An 18,278-nucleotide genomic window follows, 5' to 3' on the forward strand; every position below is an offset into this window, starting at 1 on the left:
ATTACATATTTACATGTGAAAATGTTATGCACCCGAGGATTTTGTATTTGTATCTTTTAAAACAAATACAGAAAACACATTCTAAAACCCTCCTCAATATATATATAATTTCTATTTAGCAGTAGTAGATTTTCTTTTCTCCTGACAGCTGTCTAGTTTAGAATAAAGAGCTGAATTTGTGTCGGGGGCAGTTTTTTGAAGTGTCATAGCCAGGATGCAGCAGCTTGTTCAAAGTCTGTTCCCATGACACCAGTCTTTCTGTCTTTGATAGTTAGAACTAATGTTGGGTAAACTTCATATAGCATTTGATGTTGGAGTTGTGTGTATCACAATATTGCCAATTCAGTGTTTAGTACTACTAGTGTTTAGTCTCCAGCAGGAGAGGTTTCCTTGATTGAATCATTCCATTAGCTTTCTTGCCTCTTGGTAGAAAGATTTACTGGTGACAAATGTGACTGTAAATTATATTGCCATTGATTAAGTGCTCACATTGCTTTTTAGAAATAAATTCTTTGGTATACTTACGAAGGCTTTTTTTCTTTTTTTTTTTTCTTTTTTTGTTAAGATCTTTAGTGTGCGATTAATGTGGCCAGAGACTTTGTTTAATTGTTGGGTACCAAAAAAAGCAGAAACAATCTGCAGCTCCCATTGCATTCTTTAAATCATAGTTTAAAGTTACAATATACTACTTTCATCATCTACTTTTAAAATGCATAACCTGCTTCCAAATTATTTAATTTAATATGCAACGGAAAATGTTAACACATTTTCTTAATATGATGGGTATGTGTGAAGTTGTAATTCATTTGATTGATTATTTGATTAATAAGTATGTCAGACATCAGTTCTACTATGCACTGTAGCCTCATAGCTTTGCTTTCAGCTTGTTTGCAAAGCCTGCTAAATTATAAAGGGGAGGTTGAGAAATTCAAGTTTTAGCCCAGTGTTTTAAGAAGTATTGCAACAGCTGCATCTTTTGCACAGACTGTCTAGTAGGTCTGTTCATGATATTTACAGAGTAATTGAAGTGCAGGCATATATTAAATGAATCAACTGTAGCTCCTGTGTTTACAATTTACTTTTTTCCCTTTTAAAACCAAATAGCCTGCAGTACATTCAAATTTCCTTTAAACATTTCCTTTAAATTACTCTACATTGGCGTAGACCAAATCAAATCTGCTCCACCCGTCTTTCCAAATTACAGACTTGTACCCAATGTGGATTATTTTATTGTCAAGAGGTCACTCTTATACTACTTACACATACAAATGAAGAAGGGTACAGGTTTGTAATTTGCAATCTGTGGTAGGGTCAACATTTTAATTTGATGTAGATCTAAGTTACAAAGTGACATATTCTGCTGAGAAATGTAAGGTAGGTATTGCAGTTATTATATTTGTTTTAGCAAATTGTGAGGCTCCAGTAATATTCAGTTTTTATTCTTCTCTATTACAGGACATCTGAAATGGTGAAGTGAGCACAGGAAAATGAATAAGTCAAGAACGACCACAGACAAAGGGTGCGTATTATTCATCCTTCTCCTGTCTTTATTGTATTTTGGTGTATTTACTGTGTCATGCAACATGCCTTTAAAGTTTACCTTCTTCTCCGCAGTACCATGTCTCCAGTTCGCAATCTGTCTTAATTCAAATTGTTACTTGCAAACTTTTGATTTAGAATTTCATTTCAACTTAGACTTCCAGTAGTGTAGGGCTATGTTATAACTGACTTTATTTGTACAGTTTAAGTTGTGCCTTTTGTTTCAGTCAGTTCATAGCATGGGCTGGAGTTTGGGTTTATGATAATTGTTTTTGAGTGTTTGCATGGAGAGTGAGGAGACCTTCATCATGTTGCACTTGCACTTGTACTAAAGGCAAAAGGCGGAAAATACTGACGTCTTCATTCCTGGCTACATAGAAGTCTAATTTGGGACACTCTGCTTACAACTATTATACAATGACTAAATGCATCAGACCATTAAGACTGGAATGGTTTAAGATTCATGTTTAATTTCATGCAGATTTACCCTTTAAGATACCTACCCCATTGTTGGCCCTAACAAAACCCAGAAACCTAACACTAGCCAACACCAACACTTGAACCTATGCCAAAACCTCAACTCATTCTGTCTTAAGTTAAATAAGCAGAAATGCAAGCCTAGTAGAAGTGTAGGTTTCCTGATAAATGTAACCCTACCCTAGCCGAAGCCGACACTCAACCCTAGGCTACATCCTAACAAGTGCAAGTTACGTTTACACCTGCAACTACTATGTATTAAACTACAAAGAAGCTAATAATAGGATAAACCTAAATCTTATTCTATAGATATTTTGATTACTCATCTGAGTTAGTTTTCTCCATAGTTGTGCCCAAGAAAAAAGTGAGAGGATTGTCAACCCTGCTCCACAAATAGTATTTTATAGATTGTGAATGTAATGAGTCAGTATAGTTTGCAGGTGATTCACTTGCATTGATCAGTTTTGTTAGGATGGAGTAAATCAGGCCATTTATTATTTAGTATGGGCTGACAAAGTATGTATCAGTGAAGCTGGACCTGGACCTGGGCCTAAAACATTCAGTTTAAATTAAAACATTCAGCACATTTCAGATGCAGGCGTTTTACACTGCTCTGTAAAACACTTGAATTAATCAGTGACTTTCACACCACATCTTAATCAAGACTTCAGCCATTCAAACAATGCTGTGTGCTTCTTCTTTCAATTGCCTTAATTTCAGTTATAATATGAAAATTGAAAATTGGTCAATAGCCAGAAATACCAATGTGAACTGTGTTGTTATGGAAGGGAGGGTGGGGAATTGAGTGCTACAACTACATGTTGCCAAAATATATAGATATAGTATACTTCAAGTTCGATTTGTAGATGTTCCATTTAGATTTTTACAGAAGTATGAAAAAAGTCCCAGACAACTTTTTTTATATAATGTTTTTATTTTTCTTGTTGATGTATGTACAGTATGCGAACCACATAGCACAGGCGCCCCTCCAAGCACTCCACACCGCAGCAGCTCCACCCAGTAGAGTGATAAAGGGGAAATCCATAATTTCTCAGGTTATTCTATAAATAGAAACATATTCTGTGGATTAATGTCCAGCTCATTCTATGTACCAGAAATCAGACATCGAGAAATAGGCTATGACTTCACATGGGTGCTAACTCTGGAGCTGCTTTGCTGTAAGTCAATGGGGAAAATCAGAAAAGCAATGAAAATCATTAATAAATACCTTTTTATGCACATTCCATTGCCCCATCACCCTATTTTTCCTAAAGACTCCTTTGTAATAAAAAAAAACTTTATTTCACCACCCAGAACTGTTGCTATTATTTTACATGATTATTTTATTCAAGGAACTACAGCGGAATGTGGGAATGTGCCCACGAGTGGCGATTCTCCTTTGGAGAAATTATGGATTTTCAGTGGAGTTCCCCTTTAAGCCCACTACACCAAAAGACCAGTTCTCCTGACACAGGAGGCTTAACACTGTACTGATTTATTCTGAAGGTTATGTCACTTGTAACATGCTCATATACCATATGAGCCCCATTAAACTTTCAAAACACCTTAGCTTAATTTATTCACTTTCTACTACTTATAAATAAAGATGCAGTAGGTTACAGGTTTGTAATTTGAAATTCATGGCAAGGTTGACATTTTGATGGTGAAAAGAAGAGAAAACATTTAGATTAAAAAAACAAAAACAAAAAACAAACATTGTCTAGAGCAGTGTTTAGGGCTCTGGTCCTATAACCAGAGGGTAGCAGATTCCAGTGTGCAGTGCACTGTTTTCCTTTCCTTGAGCAAGGTACTTCACCCTGATGGCTTTAGTCAAATAGCTACCAACTGTATTTGCTGTGGGGTTAACCTGCAGTGGCAGTCTGGTACTCTCTGACCACTTAATGCAATAGAAACTGGGATAAGCGCCTACAGTATAAGCCACTTAGACTTGTGAAGGGCTATAAACTGACCTGGAACAGTTTTATACAGGGAATTCTGTTATTTTTCATTGCCTCTTATTCTGTGTGGCTACTATCAAGCTGAAGAGTGTTTACAGTTTGAGGCACAAAAACATTTTTATGACTTTTCTTGGCTATGACCTGGGGCAGGGTTGAGGCATCTATACAATGGAAAATTCACAGTAAATTATACATCCTTCACATAAACACTTAGAACCGTACTTATAAGGCATTTGTTTCACACGATCAAACGTAGTAGCATATACAAGCAGCTGCTGTCACAGAGGAGGTATTCTTGGTGGGGGGAAGCCACACTGCTTATGGTCATCATGTAGAAGGTTGAGTTTTTGCCAAAGTGTTGACAGTCTTTCCAATGTGGGGAAAATTACTGTTTAACAAAAACCAGCCACAACGCCAGCAAAGCCAGCCACTGACAGACTACCTGAATGTTATGTCATGTGTCTCACCCCCCCCAGCTTATATGATTTACACAACTATTGTTTTTTGAGATATACACTACAAACTTCATTTTCTCTCTATATTGACTCATCTTATAGTGTTTATCAGTTCTGGATGGAATGTCCTTTGTTTGTTTTTTCCAACCAACTATTTCCTCTCTCATGACAATAAAGCATGATGCTTCTTTGGCAGTATTTATGAAGTTCAAACCCTGTCATTATCAGAGTTTGATAGTGGTATTTCTGCTGCACAGATATTTTGTGAACAGTTTTGTGAAAGTCCCCTTCAATTGGTATAATTTATATTTATATTTTCAATTATCTATTAATCCTTCGTTGTTAATTAGAATGCAAGTATTGTAAATATATATTTGGGTGTTTTTAAATTGGCCTGTTTGTGTATTTCGTGGTTGTCAGATTAGTTAAACAAAATGTAACTACTGCTGCAGATTTATAGTGATTTTATGCTTTTTTTTCCAAGTGTTTCTCCGTAATTAGAAAAATAATTGAAACAAATAACAATTACTTTATGCCGTGTTCAAATCAGTGTGTAGCCCACTGAGGAAACATGCTAGGGAGCATGGTTGTTCAAGGTTTTCAGATATGTTGTATTCACAATGCACACCAACATGGTTCTATAGCTTAATTGTTATAAATACTATAGTCCCATGTTTGGAAGGAATTTGGCAGACATTCAAATGTTGTGTGTACTGCACTAGATGTTCAATATTTAGATGCTACTTGACATAATTATAAATAATTAACTGTACTGTGGCTACCTTAATGTAAATACATTATAATGAATCCAGCACTCCTACATTAGAGAGAGCTTCATCTACACAGCTTGTGATTTAAATTTTTCATGAGTCAGTTTCCTTATTTAATTTTTCAAATAGACAGTGGAACTCAGTTTCATAGTCACTACTAACAAGTACAGTTTACAAGTTCCTGCTGACTTCCCTCACATTCACTATATGTTGTGAGCATTTTGTAGTATTTGTTTTAGTTCACATCCATCAAAAACTAAATGTCAGGGGAAATAATTTTAAATCCTAAGAACAGTACAAAAAGTACAAACAATAGTAGACCTTGTGGTTTGTAGCTAAATAAATGCAAGAATCTCATCAAGCCATTTTTGTTAAAATAAATCCAGGTAGTCAGCTTGAAGAACATGTCCAGGCATTTGGTTCCATGCACACATGGCTCTGTTTACTGAACATTCTCCTTTTTTGAGTACTGAATGATCCTGCAATTATTTTCCAGTGACATGCTTGGATCTTTGTTATGCCAGTTCCCTCAGTTAATTTCCCACAGCACGAGAATTCAAATAGTTTTCAGAAAATGTAAATACGATTTTAAAATCAACATTTCAGGAAATGTATTGTAAAATATTTAGAAAGTATTTTTTTAGGAAACAACAATTAATACCATGCTAACACTGCCAACACATTTTTCAGAAAACATTTAGACTACACATTTGCATATGTGGGTGGTATTAATTTGTTAATTTGTCTTTGTATGACAAAAATCTAATGTCATATTTAAAATAAGGTAAAACCTCCTGGAGAACTCCTTACCAGGTGGGAAAGATTGCCTTTGTAATATTGTACCATTAGCCATTTTTCCTTATATAATAAATTCAAGTTAATATTCAAAAGACGAATACTAAATTATAACCATTGTTTTAAACATCCTTCAATCCAATCAAACATAGAAAGGTAAGCATGTGGTTATTGTTACTGATTGTTGTCCACTTTTTGTTTTGTTAAATTGTTCTGTCCCCCCCCCCAGAGGTCAGTGAAAGAGAACCACAAATGTTATTATGTCATTTTCAGTTTGTGTTTCTTTGTTAATATTGTGGTTGGTAGACTAACTACAACATTTTTCACACATATACCCATGAACATCAATTCTGCTTGTTTGCAGGTTATGGGATCTCTTTAAGTTACTCGACTAACATGCTTCAATTTTGTAATTGCGTTTCTGAATTGCAAAGTCCAAAATTAATTTGGCTAGTCTGGTTTATTCCTTTTTCCACAGTATTACTTTCTGAATAGACCGCAAAGTGAAACTTAGTGTGATGTCAAAATCAAGTTTCAAGTTATAATAGTGCCCTCTAGTGTGAAATATGAGTGATACAAATGTTTCTGGAGTTTGAGTGTGGTTAGGGACATTTGTGTTTACTGACATTGAACTTGATGAAACACATGAATAGCATTGTCTTTATAACTGTATGTGCAGAAATGTGTTTATGGGTTATGTACATTTATAACAACTGGGTACTAATTACAATTACATCATATTATAATGTGTCAAACAGTGGTATTTTGGAACTCTAGGGAGGCAAACTGGCAAAAAAAACTTCATCCCGATTGTATTATTCCAGTTTTGGGTCTGGAAGCATTTTAGTCTGGGGGTATAGGTCATTATACAGAGGTGAAAAACTCTTTTTGTATAAACATATGGGAAATGTTTTGAATTCCATAAGGGATAACGATTTAGTATTATCACTCCTTCTCCAGTTATGTTCCAACATATTAATGCTCCATGCTATACATCACATTGTAGTAATTCAAACACATGGAAGTCCTAGAAAATAATTAATACTTGGCAGAGGTACACTAGTGCTGCACAAAGGATGCTCATTTTAGTCTTACTCACACTGAGCCAGTAGAAAATATGGACTAATATTAGGCAATGCATTGATCCTGAACAATCAGTGATATAAGCATAACTAAATTGCTTGCAGTGGTAAATTATTAGTGGAACTAGCAGGCTTCCTAAATGTGTTTAAAGGTAATTAACTCTGTTTTATTTTTAAAATTGTATCGTTATAATATCATTCCTAATACAGAATCTGAAATGGAACATTTGCTATGTGTTTAAAGCTACTTTCATAATCATTTTTGTTTTCCTTAGTGGGATAAAAATAGTATTTTGTATTTTTCAGTGTCAGCCTTTGATTTGAATAACTCAAGTGATGGAGTCCAAAGTGCTTACACTATCACAAAGATTTATGCCAGCTACATGTATTGCAATAGTTTCCATGGGTGCTTTCAGTGATGATGAATAGGACAAGAAAAACTGTGTAGGATTGTGTTTTTTGAATTTAGCCATATCCATTAAGCCGAAAAGTTCTGGTGTGAGTGAATAGCACACTTATGTACATGTGCTTTTTTTGTTTTTTTGTTTTTAATACATTTGCAAAGATTTCAAACAAACTTCTTTCACATTGTCATTATGGAGTATTGTTTGTAGAATTTTGAGGAAAATAATGAATTTAATCAATTTTGGAATAAGGCTGTAACATAACAAAATGTGGAAAAAGTGAAGCGCTATTACAGTATACTGTAATAATGTAATGATTAATTTAATTTAATTATTTATTTATTTTCAAATGAGCCATTTGCCATCTTCTTTCAATCTCCACGCGTACGTAGAGTTCTTCAAAATAATAAGAATTAACCATCTTGATCACAACATTTCTTGATCTCTCACGTCTTAACGGAAAGGTCTGACTTCTTCTAAAATCACAGTTTATACATCTTTGTTTTGTTATAGTAATTAAGAAAGATACAGACCATATCAAGTCCATCAAATATATTTGTAAACATGTAAAATTGAAAACTTGCCAAATAATGGCAGGTGTAAAACCTCAGCATTATATGCTCTCTCTCGAATTACTGCGGATATGTCGTGACATATCATGCTGAGAAAAAATGTATTTTACTTCCACATGGCAACTAGTATCATCAAGTAAATATAATATTTTTTTGTTAACTTGTATATCTCCATAACTTATTAGTGTAGTAGACTGATAACATCAGAGTCATCACCAGTGTAAATGGATGTCACATACCTCTCAGATTTCACAGCTGCTATTGGGATTTCTGATAGTGGAGAAGATATCCTTAACATGAGGGGATGCATTAAGATCCGATCTCCTAAGTGAACACTGTACAGCTAAGATCAGAAAGGAAGAAAGCCTTTCAACTCTTTTCTTCCTTCTTTATCCATCTATTGCTATGTGCCACAGATATAAATCAATCAAAAAACTATTTACTGGTTGGTTCATCAAAAAGTTAATAATTCATTTAATTGTGTATGTGCTTTGTTTCAGGGTTCCCAGTAATTCCCGGGTCCTTACTCTCCTTGCCCAACTTGAGAAATTAAATGCAGAGTCCGTGGTGCTGGATGTGGAAAATGCGAGACATATCACATCGAAGATCCTCCATATCATCCAAACACAAGGTAGTCTAACTTTTTAATGTTGTCTTTGCAAGATTACTCCATTGAACAGGTTAACAGTACATCACGCATTTCATTTCATAGTAAGTGAGCCAGCTCTCAAGAGTAATTCTGTGTTAAAACAATTTCACTAGTAAAAGCTGGAAATCATCATACTTTACCCCCAACCAACTAATTAAATATAGCTGGTGGTTCAACATCATGTAGGGGGTAAAAAAGGAAAAATAAATGTCACTTTTATTAGCACTGCAGATTTGTACATTGGTGCAGTTACTGGGATCTAAATAATTATCTTCACAGCCTACCAGGGGAACTTGCCCTTGAGTGACATGTCGGTTTAGTTGGAGGGGATGGAAACATTTTGACTGCTGTCGCATGTGGTGAAATACGAGCCCTAGACTGCTACTCAGACTGCATGTTTGCTCAGTTTACTACACTGTGGGGAATGATATATGAAGCCTCCTCACCAAGTCATGACCTCTACAGTTACCCTATTTCTGCCTGCCCTCTTTTTTTATTTTTTTAATCAGCCTGCCCGTCCCTTGCAGCTTTCACATATGTGCCTCACAAATTCAAGACCTGATGAAAACCTCTTTCACTAAGTCTATTATTAACCAGCTCAAGAATTGCACTCGGCCAACTGTGATAAACTTTCAGAAGGGTTGAAATGGTAATGAGCTGAATACATATTAAATAAATGCATCACAGCTGGACTGAAGGAATAATGGCCTAAACCACCAAGAAGAATTCCCTAAAGATGGCAAGAATAAATAAAAAAGTTTGCAGTGGCGAAGATACACTGAGACAGATGTTTGTGGATAAATGAAATCTCCTGCTCCTGATTATTTATTTTATTTACTTTTTAATATTTGTGATTCAATGCTTTGGTTGTGTAATTATAGGAAAATTACAGCATGAAGGTGTTAACTATTTGAAGTACAAATACCTGTACGTGGATTAGATGTCTAAAATGCATTTGGCTGTACATACACACACACACATACACGCACACACACTCATATCAACTGTCTGGTCTCTACTTGCCAGTCACTCAGTGTTTCCTCTTTTCAGAGGGGAATGGTTGGTTCTTAATGTTACTGACAACTAACATTTGTCGTGCCTCAAACTCTTACCAGAGTTATCTTAACATTGCCTTCAGAAATGGAATACTCATGGAATAGGTCTTTTAGAACTTCTAGATACCAGACATTACTGGATGATCACAAAGATGGTGAGCACACTGAAAAATGAAAAACAATTAATAGACATGTTTTTGTTTTGTATTTACAATCACTTTGCCAAGTTTTCAGTTTTTCCTCTGCTGAAGTCTCATACTTTAAACTCTGGGTTCATGTGTCATTTTTTATGTTAATAAATTAAGACTTACATTTTGTGTGGTACATACACACTTATTTTATCATATCTAATTATGCTTTATACATTGTTTCATCATGCTGCATCAATGTGCTGGGACAGTTTCAATTCTATTGAAATCTTCACAAAACTTACATTATTTTCTTTATACTGATGTTGCTTTAAGACAGATGGTTTATCAGAAGAAGATATTGTATCAGTCTATGGAATTACAGCATGGAAGTTATAGCTTTTAAACATTATATTTTGGGGTTCTTTTTTTGGGGGGTGGGTTGTCTACATAGATAATATCCTCAGTGCATTTGGTTGAGGCTAAAAATATAATGAAAGCAAAAGTATAATAATAAAACAATCAATATGAGATAATAAAATATTACAGTATTTTATTAAGCAAGCCAAAGTATTGTATTGTGGATTATTGCATATAACTGTATAAGTTATGTTATAGTTTCATGTCTTATGTACTAACGATACTTAAAGTGATATTTCATGAATTTCTTTAACACTCTTTTTAATAGTATTTAAAAACTACAGTATTTAAACATTATTTTTAATGTTTGTAGGTTAAAGCCTAAAATTCAGTTTCCTGCAACAGTTCACTGTTTTCCTCGTAGATAAAATTGGTATGGCAAGAGTGCAGTCTCCTGTTAAATATTTTAAAATGTTAGCTTGACAAAATCATTACTATTTTGTCAGCACACTGTAAAAACTATTCCATATATTTGTTGAATCAACCTGTTCCCAAATTATTCTTCCTAAACTACTTTCCACAAAATAAAAATATTACTGTGCCTACTGTTCATAAATAAAACCTTTACCATGAGTTGTGGAACAGTCATTCTTAGAAAATGGGTCAAATTATTTTTAACAGTTGCAAAAGAAACAAAAAGCTACAGTTTGCAGTACTTCATTAACTGCCCCAGACCCTGCATAAATGGAAGGTGACAACACATGCATTTTGTTAAATATCTATTGTGAAGCAATTCACTTTTTAATCAGTGGAAGGCGAACATGTAAATTACATTGGTTCGGTGTCGTATGGAGGACTGACGCCAACTCTACTGAGTGTCATAGTCACCCTATCAGTGATTGAGCCTTCTGGGATACTGATACTGGAATCAACCCCATTCAATAGAGGCAGGTAGAAACCTGGTATGCCCTACACACTATTAATCTCCAGCTTTATTCCTATTTCAAATGTTGAAAAGCTGTTCACATGGAATTTAGACCAATGTTTCCCAACTGGTGTGCAATGAAATTTTGAAGAAGTCACCCAAGAGAAAAATACAATGATGAGCAAATACATAAGAATAAACTTCTGATTTGATTCAATTAAATCTGTTCCTGCCACAATTCACCAACTATGTGCTCCAAGACAAGCTCAGGTTTCTTACTAAAAGTAAGTTTATGTTTTTAAGTTAATGGGGTTGGCAGGAGTGAAGGGTTCATCCCTTATAGTTGAAAACACTTATTTAGACCTATTCACTAACATTGGCTCTCCAAGATCAGACATATCACTGATGTAGAGCATGGAATATGGACCAGTGTATGTAACATTAGGTCTTGACATTCATATTACAGCTTACTGGATGGCAAAGATGCTGCCTGTACTTGGTTTCCATGCAATGGATAACATTTTGCATGGCTAGACATATTTATAAGATGTGTTGACAGTGCTCCAGCAACAGACATTTCTCATTATTAACTACTGCCAAAGGTGTGTCCTTGTATAGAACTTACTTGACATAATAATTTCGTTTTACTTTTGAACACCCCAGTTTATTTTTTGCAAAGTAAAACATTTAATTTCTCACTGTATCCATAGTACTTGCCATATATATATATATATATATATATATATATATATATATATATATATATATATATATGTATATATATATATGTATTGATTTATGTATGTACATTTATCATAAATGCATTCACATAACATAGCCTTTCCATCGGGTATGAAATATGATTTTTTCTGTCTCGTATCACTTTTCACTGTAAATGTCAGAACTATTTTTATATTTAAAAGGTATTTCATATGCAGACATACACAGCCAAGCTTCAGTTATAAAATGGAAGTAAAATGCATATCAGAATCTGAACACTAATCCTTTTACACAAGTTTAATATGACGGTGGAATTAGTATTGTATATAGCTATGTGATGCAGTCTAATTCGCTCAAGATATATGAAACCCAGGGGTTTTCTATGCTTTATAGGTGGAGAATTGAATAAAGGTTTATTACGTAGTCTCTCATTTTGCAGTTTCCTACGCTGTTTTCATTTTTCTTTATGATTGCATTTCATATTAAGTCTTATAAAAGTGCCAAAGCAGGATGTTGCATAGTTTTTTTATTCAATGTTTATTCAATACTACTACGAAAAGGGTACAAAACACGTTACATCAACCCTTTTTCTGTGTGCAAGGTACTTTTAAAACTTGTAATGTGTCTAGCTACGGTTTTGAAAAACTTCACATTTTGTATTGTTTATTAACATATAGGCCTACTTTTTTAACATTTTGTTTCAGAGAAAACGAGAAAAGAAGTGATGACCAAGGGCTCCAATGGGATGGAAGTAATCTTGTCAACATTAGAGGTACATTTCTCAGTCAAATGAATTTAAAAATTGTGGCTAATAATATTAAGAGAATCTCTTCCCACATTTAGTATTTGAAACCTAACCAAATAGTAGACTTAACTTAAAAATGATCTGGAAGCTTGTCTTCATTTTTCAACACAACTGAATGTTGGTTGATATAAGTTAATACCAAGGCAAGACTCAAAATTAGTGCCAGTGTTTGAAGTGAAGCATTTACATGTCTGTGATAATGATCAATTGGGTAATTTTCAGTACTGAAACTCACTGAATTTTCTGAATGCATTATCACAGATTAATAATTTCAAGTAATTTGTCTTAATTATCCACTAGATGGTGCCTTCACCACAACAGTAATTGTAAGGAGGCAGCATTGGTCATATGTTACAAATTGCAGCACTGTATTATGTGCCAACAATTGTCAGATTGATGACTTTAGGTGGTTGACAAAGGAAGCATACTTTATGCAATGCTTAATAAACCTTACCTGACATGCAGCACCAGAACAGGAATATAAGTGAGATAAATGGTGAGATCTTGCATTTCTTCTTGTCCATTTTCTGAGTAGAGTCACGTTCAGATAACTTTAATATTCTTATCCCTATTCTACAATGTGTTGTGAATGTGAAAGATATATCAAATAAATGAAGGATCAGACATATACAAATACACACACACACACACATACACACACACACACACACACACACACACACACACATATATATATATATATATATATATATATAAGTGTGTGTTATATACTGCAAATGTTTACATCAAAAAGATACATGAATAATGTTGTATGTGCTGAATTTGTGGTTGTTGAATTTAATTGAATGTTTAAATATTGTAACAAATAGTTTTTCCACACACTTGGTTATCAACTCCAGCACATTTGTTCCTGTAATAGACTTACCTGCCTGGGATTCTGTATTCCTTTTTCTGCTTCCAGAATTGTCGAGACCTTCAAACTACACTGAATATACTATACATCCTAAATGAACTGGTCTCTGTGGGTAAGTACACACATGGTTTCTTAGACTAGCAATACCTTTAACAGTTATTTGTTTTAATTTGTAATAAATCAATTAACTTTCCACACTCATTTACCCTGGGATATTTCTGAAATGAAATACAAATTGAAGTTTGATGTAAGCTACAGTCATTGAAACTGATTATGCATTGTAGAACAGAATATAAACTTAATTGGGAAGGTACACTACCCTTCAAAAGTTTGGGGTCACTTAGAAATGTCCTTGTTTTCCATGAAAACATACATGAAATTAGTTTGATTAGGAAATATAGTCATTGTCTAGGTTAGAAATAATGAAAGCAATTACAGCCTTGCAGACCTTTGGCATTCTAGTTGTCAATTTGTTGAGGTAATCTGAAGAGATTTCACCCCAACTTTCCTGAAGCACCTCCCATAAGTTGGATGGGCTGATTCTTACTTACCATACGGTCAAGCTGCTCCCACAGCATCTCAATAGGGTTGAGATCCAGTGACTGTGCTGGCCACTCCATTATGAACAGAATACCAGCTGACTGCTTCTTCCCTAAATAGTTCTTGCATAGTTTGGAGCTGTGCTTTGGGTCATTGTCCTGTTGTAGCAGGAAATTGCCTCCAATCAAGCAGGGTATGGCATGGCATTGCAAAATGGAGTGATAGCCTTCCTTCTTCAAGATCCTTTTTACCCTGTACACATCTCCCACTTTACCACCACCAATGCAACCCCAGACCTTCACATTGCCTCCACCATGCTTGACAGATGATGTCAAGCACTCCTCCACCATCTTTTCATTTGGTCTGCATCTTACGAATGTTCTTCTTTGTGATCCGAACACCTCAGACTTAGATTCGTCTGTCCATAACACTTTTTTCCAATCTTGCTCTGTCCTGTGTCTGTGTTCTTTGCCCATCTTAATCTTTTCTTTTAATTGGCCAGTCTGAGATATGGCTTTTTCTTTGCAAGGCCAGCATCCCAGAGTCACCTCTTCACTGTTGAAGTTGAGACTGGTGTTTTGCAGGTACTATTTAATGAAGCTGCCAGTTGAGGACCTGTGAGGCATCTGTTTCTCAAACTAGACACTAATGTATTTGTCCTCTTGCTCAGTTGTGCACCGGGGCCTCCCACTCCTCTTTCTATTCTGGTTAGAGCCAGTTTGCGCTGTTCTGTGAAGGGAATAGTACAATGAGATCTTCAGTTTCTTGGCAGTTTCTCACATGGAATTGCCTTCATTTCTCAGAAAAAGAATAGACTGACGTGTTTCAGAAGAAAGTTCTTTGTTTCTGGCCATTTTGAGCCTGTAATCGAACCCACAATTGTTGATGCTCCAGATACTCAAATAGTCTAAAGAACGCCAGTTTTCTTGCTTCTTTAATCAGCACAACAGTTTTCAGCTGTGCTAACATAATTGCAAAAGTGTTTTCTAATGATCAATTAGCCTTTTAAAATGATAAACTTGGATTAGCAAACACAACGTGCCATTGGAATACAGGACTGATGGTTGCTGATAATGGGCCTCTGTACGCCTATGTAGATATTCCATTACAAATCAGCCGTTTCCAGCTACAATAGTCATTTACAACATGAACAATGTCTACACTGTATTTCTGATCAATTTTGTGTTATTTTAATGGATACAACATTTGCTTTTCTTTCGAAAACAAGGACATTTCTAAGTGACCCCAAACTTTTGAACGGTAGGGTATATGTTCTATTTATATAGTTAACTTTGTGTGATTGTCAAGCCCATTTTTCAGTTGTAAATATGTATTACTGTATGAAGACATCTCTTACTGGAACACATAACATATTGTGATACAGATTCATTATTTAGGCTTATATCTTGAAACCTGGATAAACACTACCCTACCTACAGTGAGGGGAAAAAAGTATTTGATCCCCTGCTTTTTTGTACGTTTGCCCACTGACAAAGAAATGATCAGTCTGTAATTTTAATGGTAGGTGTATTTTAACAGTGAGAGACAGAATAACAACAAAAAAATCCAGAAAAACGCATTTCAAAAAAGTTATACATTGATTTGCATGTTAATGAGGGAAATAAGTATTTGACCCCTTTGACTTAGTACTTGGTGGCAAAACCCTTGCTGGCAATCACAGAGGTCAGACGTTTTTTGTAGTTGGCCACCAGGTTTGCACACATCTCAGGAGGGATTTTGTCCCACTCCTCTTTGCAGATCCTCTCCAAGTCATTAAGGTTTCGAGGCTGACGTATGGCAACTCGAACCTTCAGCTCCCTCCACAGATTTTCTATGGGATTAAGGTCTGGAGACTGGCTAGGCCACTCCAGGACCTTGATGTGCTTCTTCTTGAGCCACTCCTTTGTTGCCTTGGCTGTGTGTTTTGGGTCATTGTCATGCTGGAATACCCATCCACGACCCATTTTCAAAGCCCTGGCTGAGGGAAGGAGGTTCTCACCCAAGATTTGATGGTACATGGCCCCGTCCATCGTCCCTTTGATGCGGTGCAGTTGTCCTGTCCCCTTAGCAGAAAAACACCCCCAAAGCATAATGTTTCCACCTCCATGTTTGACGGTGGGGATGGTGTTCTTGGGGTCATTCCTCCTCCTCCAAACACGACGAGTTGAGTTGATGCCAAAGAGCTCGATTTTGGTCTCATCTGACCACAACACTTTCACCCAGTTCTCCTCTGAATCATTCAGATGTTCATTGGCAAACTTCAGACGGGCCTGTACATGTACTTTCTTGAGCAGGGGGACCTTTCGGCCGCTGCAGGATTTCAGTCCTTCACGGCATAGTGTGTTACCAATTGTTTTCTTGGTGATTATGGTCCCAGCTGCTTTGAGATCATTAACAAGATCCTCCCGTGTAGTTCTGGGCTGATTCCTCACCGTTCTCATGATCATTGAAACTCCACGAGGTGAGATCTTGCATGTAACCCCAGACCGAGGGAGACTGACAGTTATTTTGTGTTTCTTCCATTTGCGAATAATCGCACCAACTTGTTGTCACCTTCTCACCAAGCTGCTTAGTGATGGTCTTGTAGCCCATTCCAGCCTTGTGTAGGTCTACAATCTTGTCCCTGACATCCTTGGCCAGCTCTTTGGTCTTGGCCATGGTGGAGAGTTTGGAATGTGATTGATTGATTGCTTCTGTGGACAGGTGTCTTTTATACAGGTAACGAGCTGAGATTAGGAGCAGTCCCTTTAAGAGAGTGCTCCTAATCTCAGCTCGTTACCTGTATAAAAGACACCTGGGAGCCAGAAATCTTGCGGATTGATAGGGGATCAAATACTTATTTCCCTCATTAACATGCAAATCAATTTATAACTTCTTTGATATAATATAATGCATTTTTCTGGATTTTTGTTGTTGTTATTCTGTCTGTCACTGTTAAAATACACCTACCATTAAAATTATAGACTGATCATTTCTTTGTCAGTGGGCAAACGTACAAAATCAGCAGGGGATCAAATACTTTTTTCCCTCGCTGTAGGTCCCTAAATAATCAATTTGAACTGGGCTGTTTGCTATTGATGGCTTCAAGATTACACTAATACTCCTGTAAACTTTTTATTAGGAAAATTGAGAAAGTATGTCTTCATCTTTCTTAGCTTACCTAATCTTCAGGCCAGCAGAATGTATTTGAACTGGTGTAAGTAGTTCTGGAGAACACATTATGCTGTAGATTCATATTTATTTGTGCAAGAGATACTATCTGTATATTTATTAACTCTTAAAAGCATAAATATACTATTATACACTTGCAGACAGAAAATTAGAGAAAAGAGAGAGATCTTTAGCACTGGTATTTGTATAAGATATGATTTGCAGATATAACCAGATTACAAATTAAATATGCAATACTAAAACAAAACACTTTGAAGCATTTTAAATTATTTTCTTAAAATGTGGAAGAATTTTTTTGACATGGATTTGACATCAGTGAGATTGCACATTTGGTGCAGGATAGAATCTATGGACTGGTGATTGGGAACCATTAATACAGAGTTTACTGAAAATAAGTAATCTTAAAACACGAAAGTTAATAAGCAAATACAAATGCTTTCTTTTATGAAAAAACAGAATGATATTCAATAGTAAAGCAAAGAATATTGTAGGGTAAAAAAAAGAATAAAAATGTGTGTTGTTATTTTTCATGTTCTTCATAGTACTAATGTTTTGTGTGTTGTTTTAATTTTCAAAGTCTCACAACAAAACAGGAGTAATATATTGAATAGACATACTGCAAAGATTACCTGAGTGTAAGTTAGTGTGCAGACTGTCTGTTGATATTTCTAATATTTTATGCTTTACTTACTTATTTGTCTGTTTTTTTGTTTTTGCATCTCAGTCAATTGCCATTCAGATTTTGATTGAGATGTAATGAAAGCAATGAGACTTTGATGACAGTGTGATTTGGACCTTTGTCAGGAGGTGGTCGGAGAGTTGGGGTGCTGGTATCAAAGGGGGGGACCCCAATCCTCCTGCAGCTCCTGTTAAGTGCCAGCAGAGACTCCCCACCCAGTGAGGAACTGATGGTGCAGCTGCACTCCATCCTGGCCAAAGTGGGACCAAAAGGTAGTGACTTACATATAGACACAATATAGGAAAATCCATCAGTGGAAT

The 18,278-nt window shown here is 35.6% G+C and overlaps 1 protein-coding gene across 2 annotated transcripts in view; it reads left to right on the forward strand.

The window, feature by feature from the left end:
• agtpbp1 (ATP/GTP binding carboxypeptidase 1) overlaps nt 1-18,278 on the forward strand; it is a 56,943-nt gene that overhangs the window by 410 nt on the left and 38,255 nt on the right. The window contains exons 2-6 of one of the 2 annotated variants that reach the window (XM_066711069.1): nt 1,456-1,519; nt 8,553-8,683; nt 12,594-12,661; nt 13,617-13,680; nt 18,084-18,230. In XM_066711069.1, coding sequence (XP_066567166.1) covers nt 1,488-1,519; nt 8,553-8,683; nt 12,594-12,661; nt 13,617-13,680; nt 18,084-18,230 — 442 coding nt within the window. In that variant the 5' untranslated portion in view covers nt 1,456-1,487. Of the gene's footprint in view, nt 1-1,455; nt 1,520-8,552; nt 8,684-12,593; nt 12,662-13,616; nt 13,681-18,003; nt 18,231-18,278 lie in introns of those variants that run through there. The other variant, XM_066711070.1, reaches the window with a different exon arrangement.

Source organism: Amia ocellicauda, chromosome 8 (assembly GCF_036373705.1).
Source record: "Amia ocellicauda isolate fAmiCal2 chromosome 8, fAmiCal2.hap1, whole genome shotgun sequence".
In the NCBI taxonomy this organism is placed as follows: domain Eukaryota; kingdom Metazoa; phylum Chordata; class Actinopteri; order Amiiformes; family Amiidae; genus Amia; species Amia ocellicauda.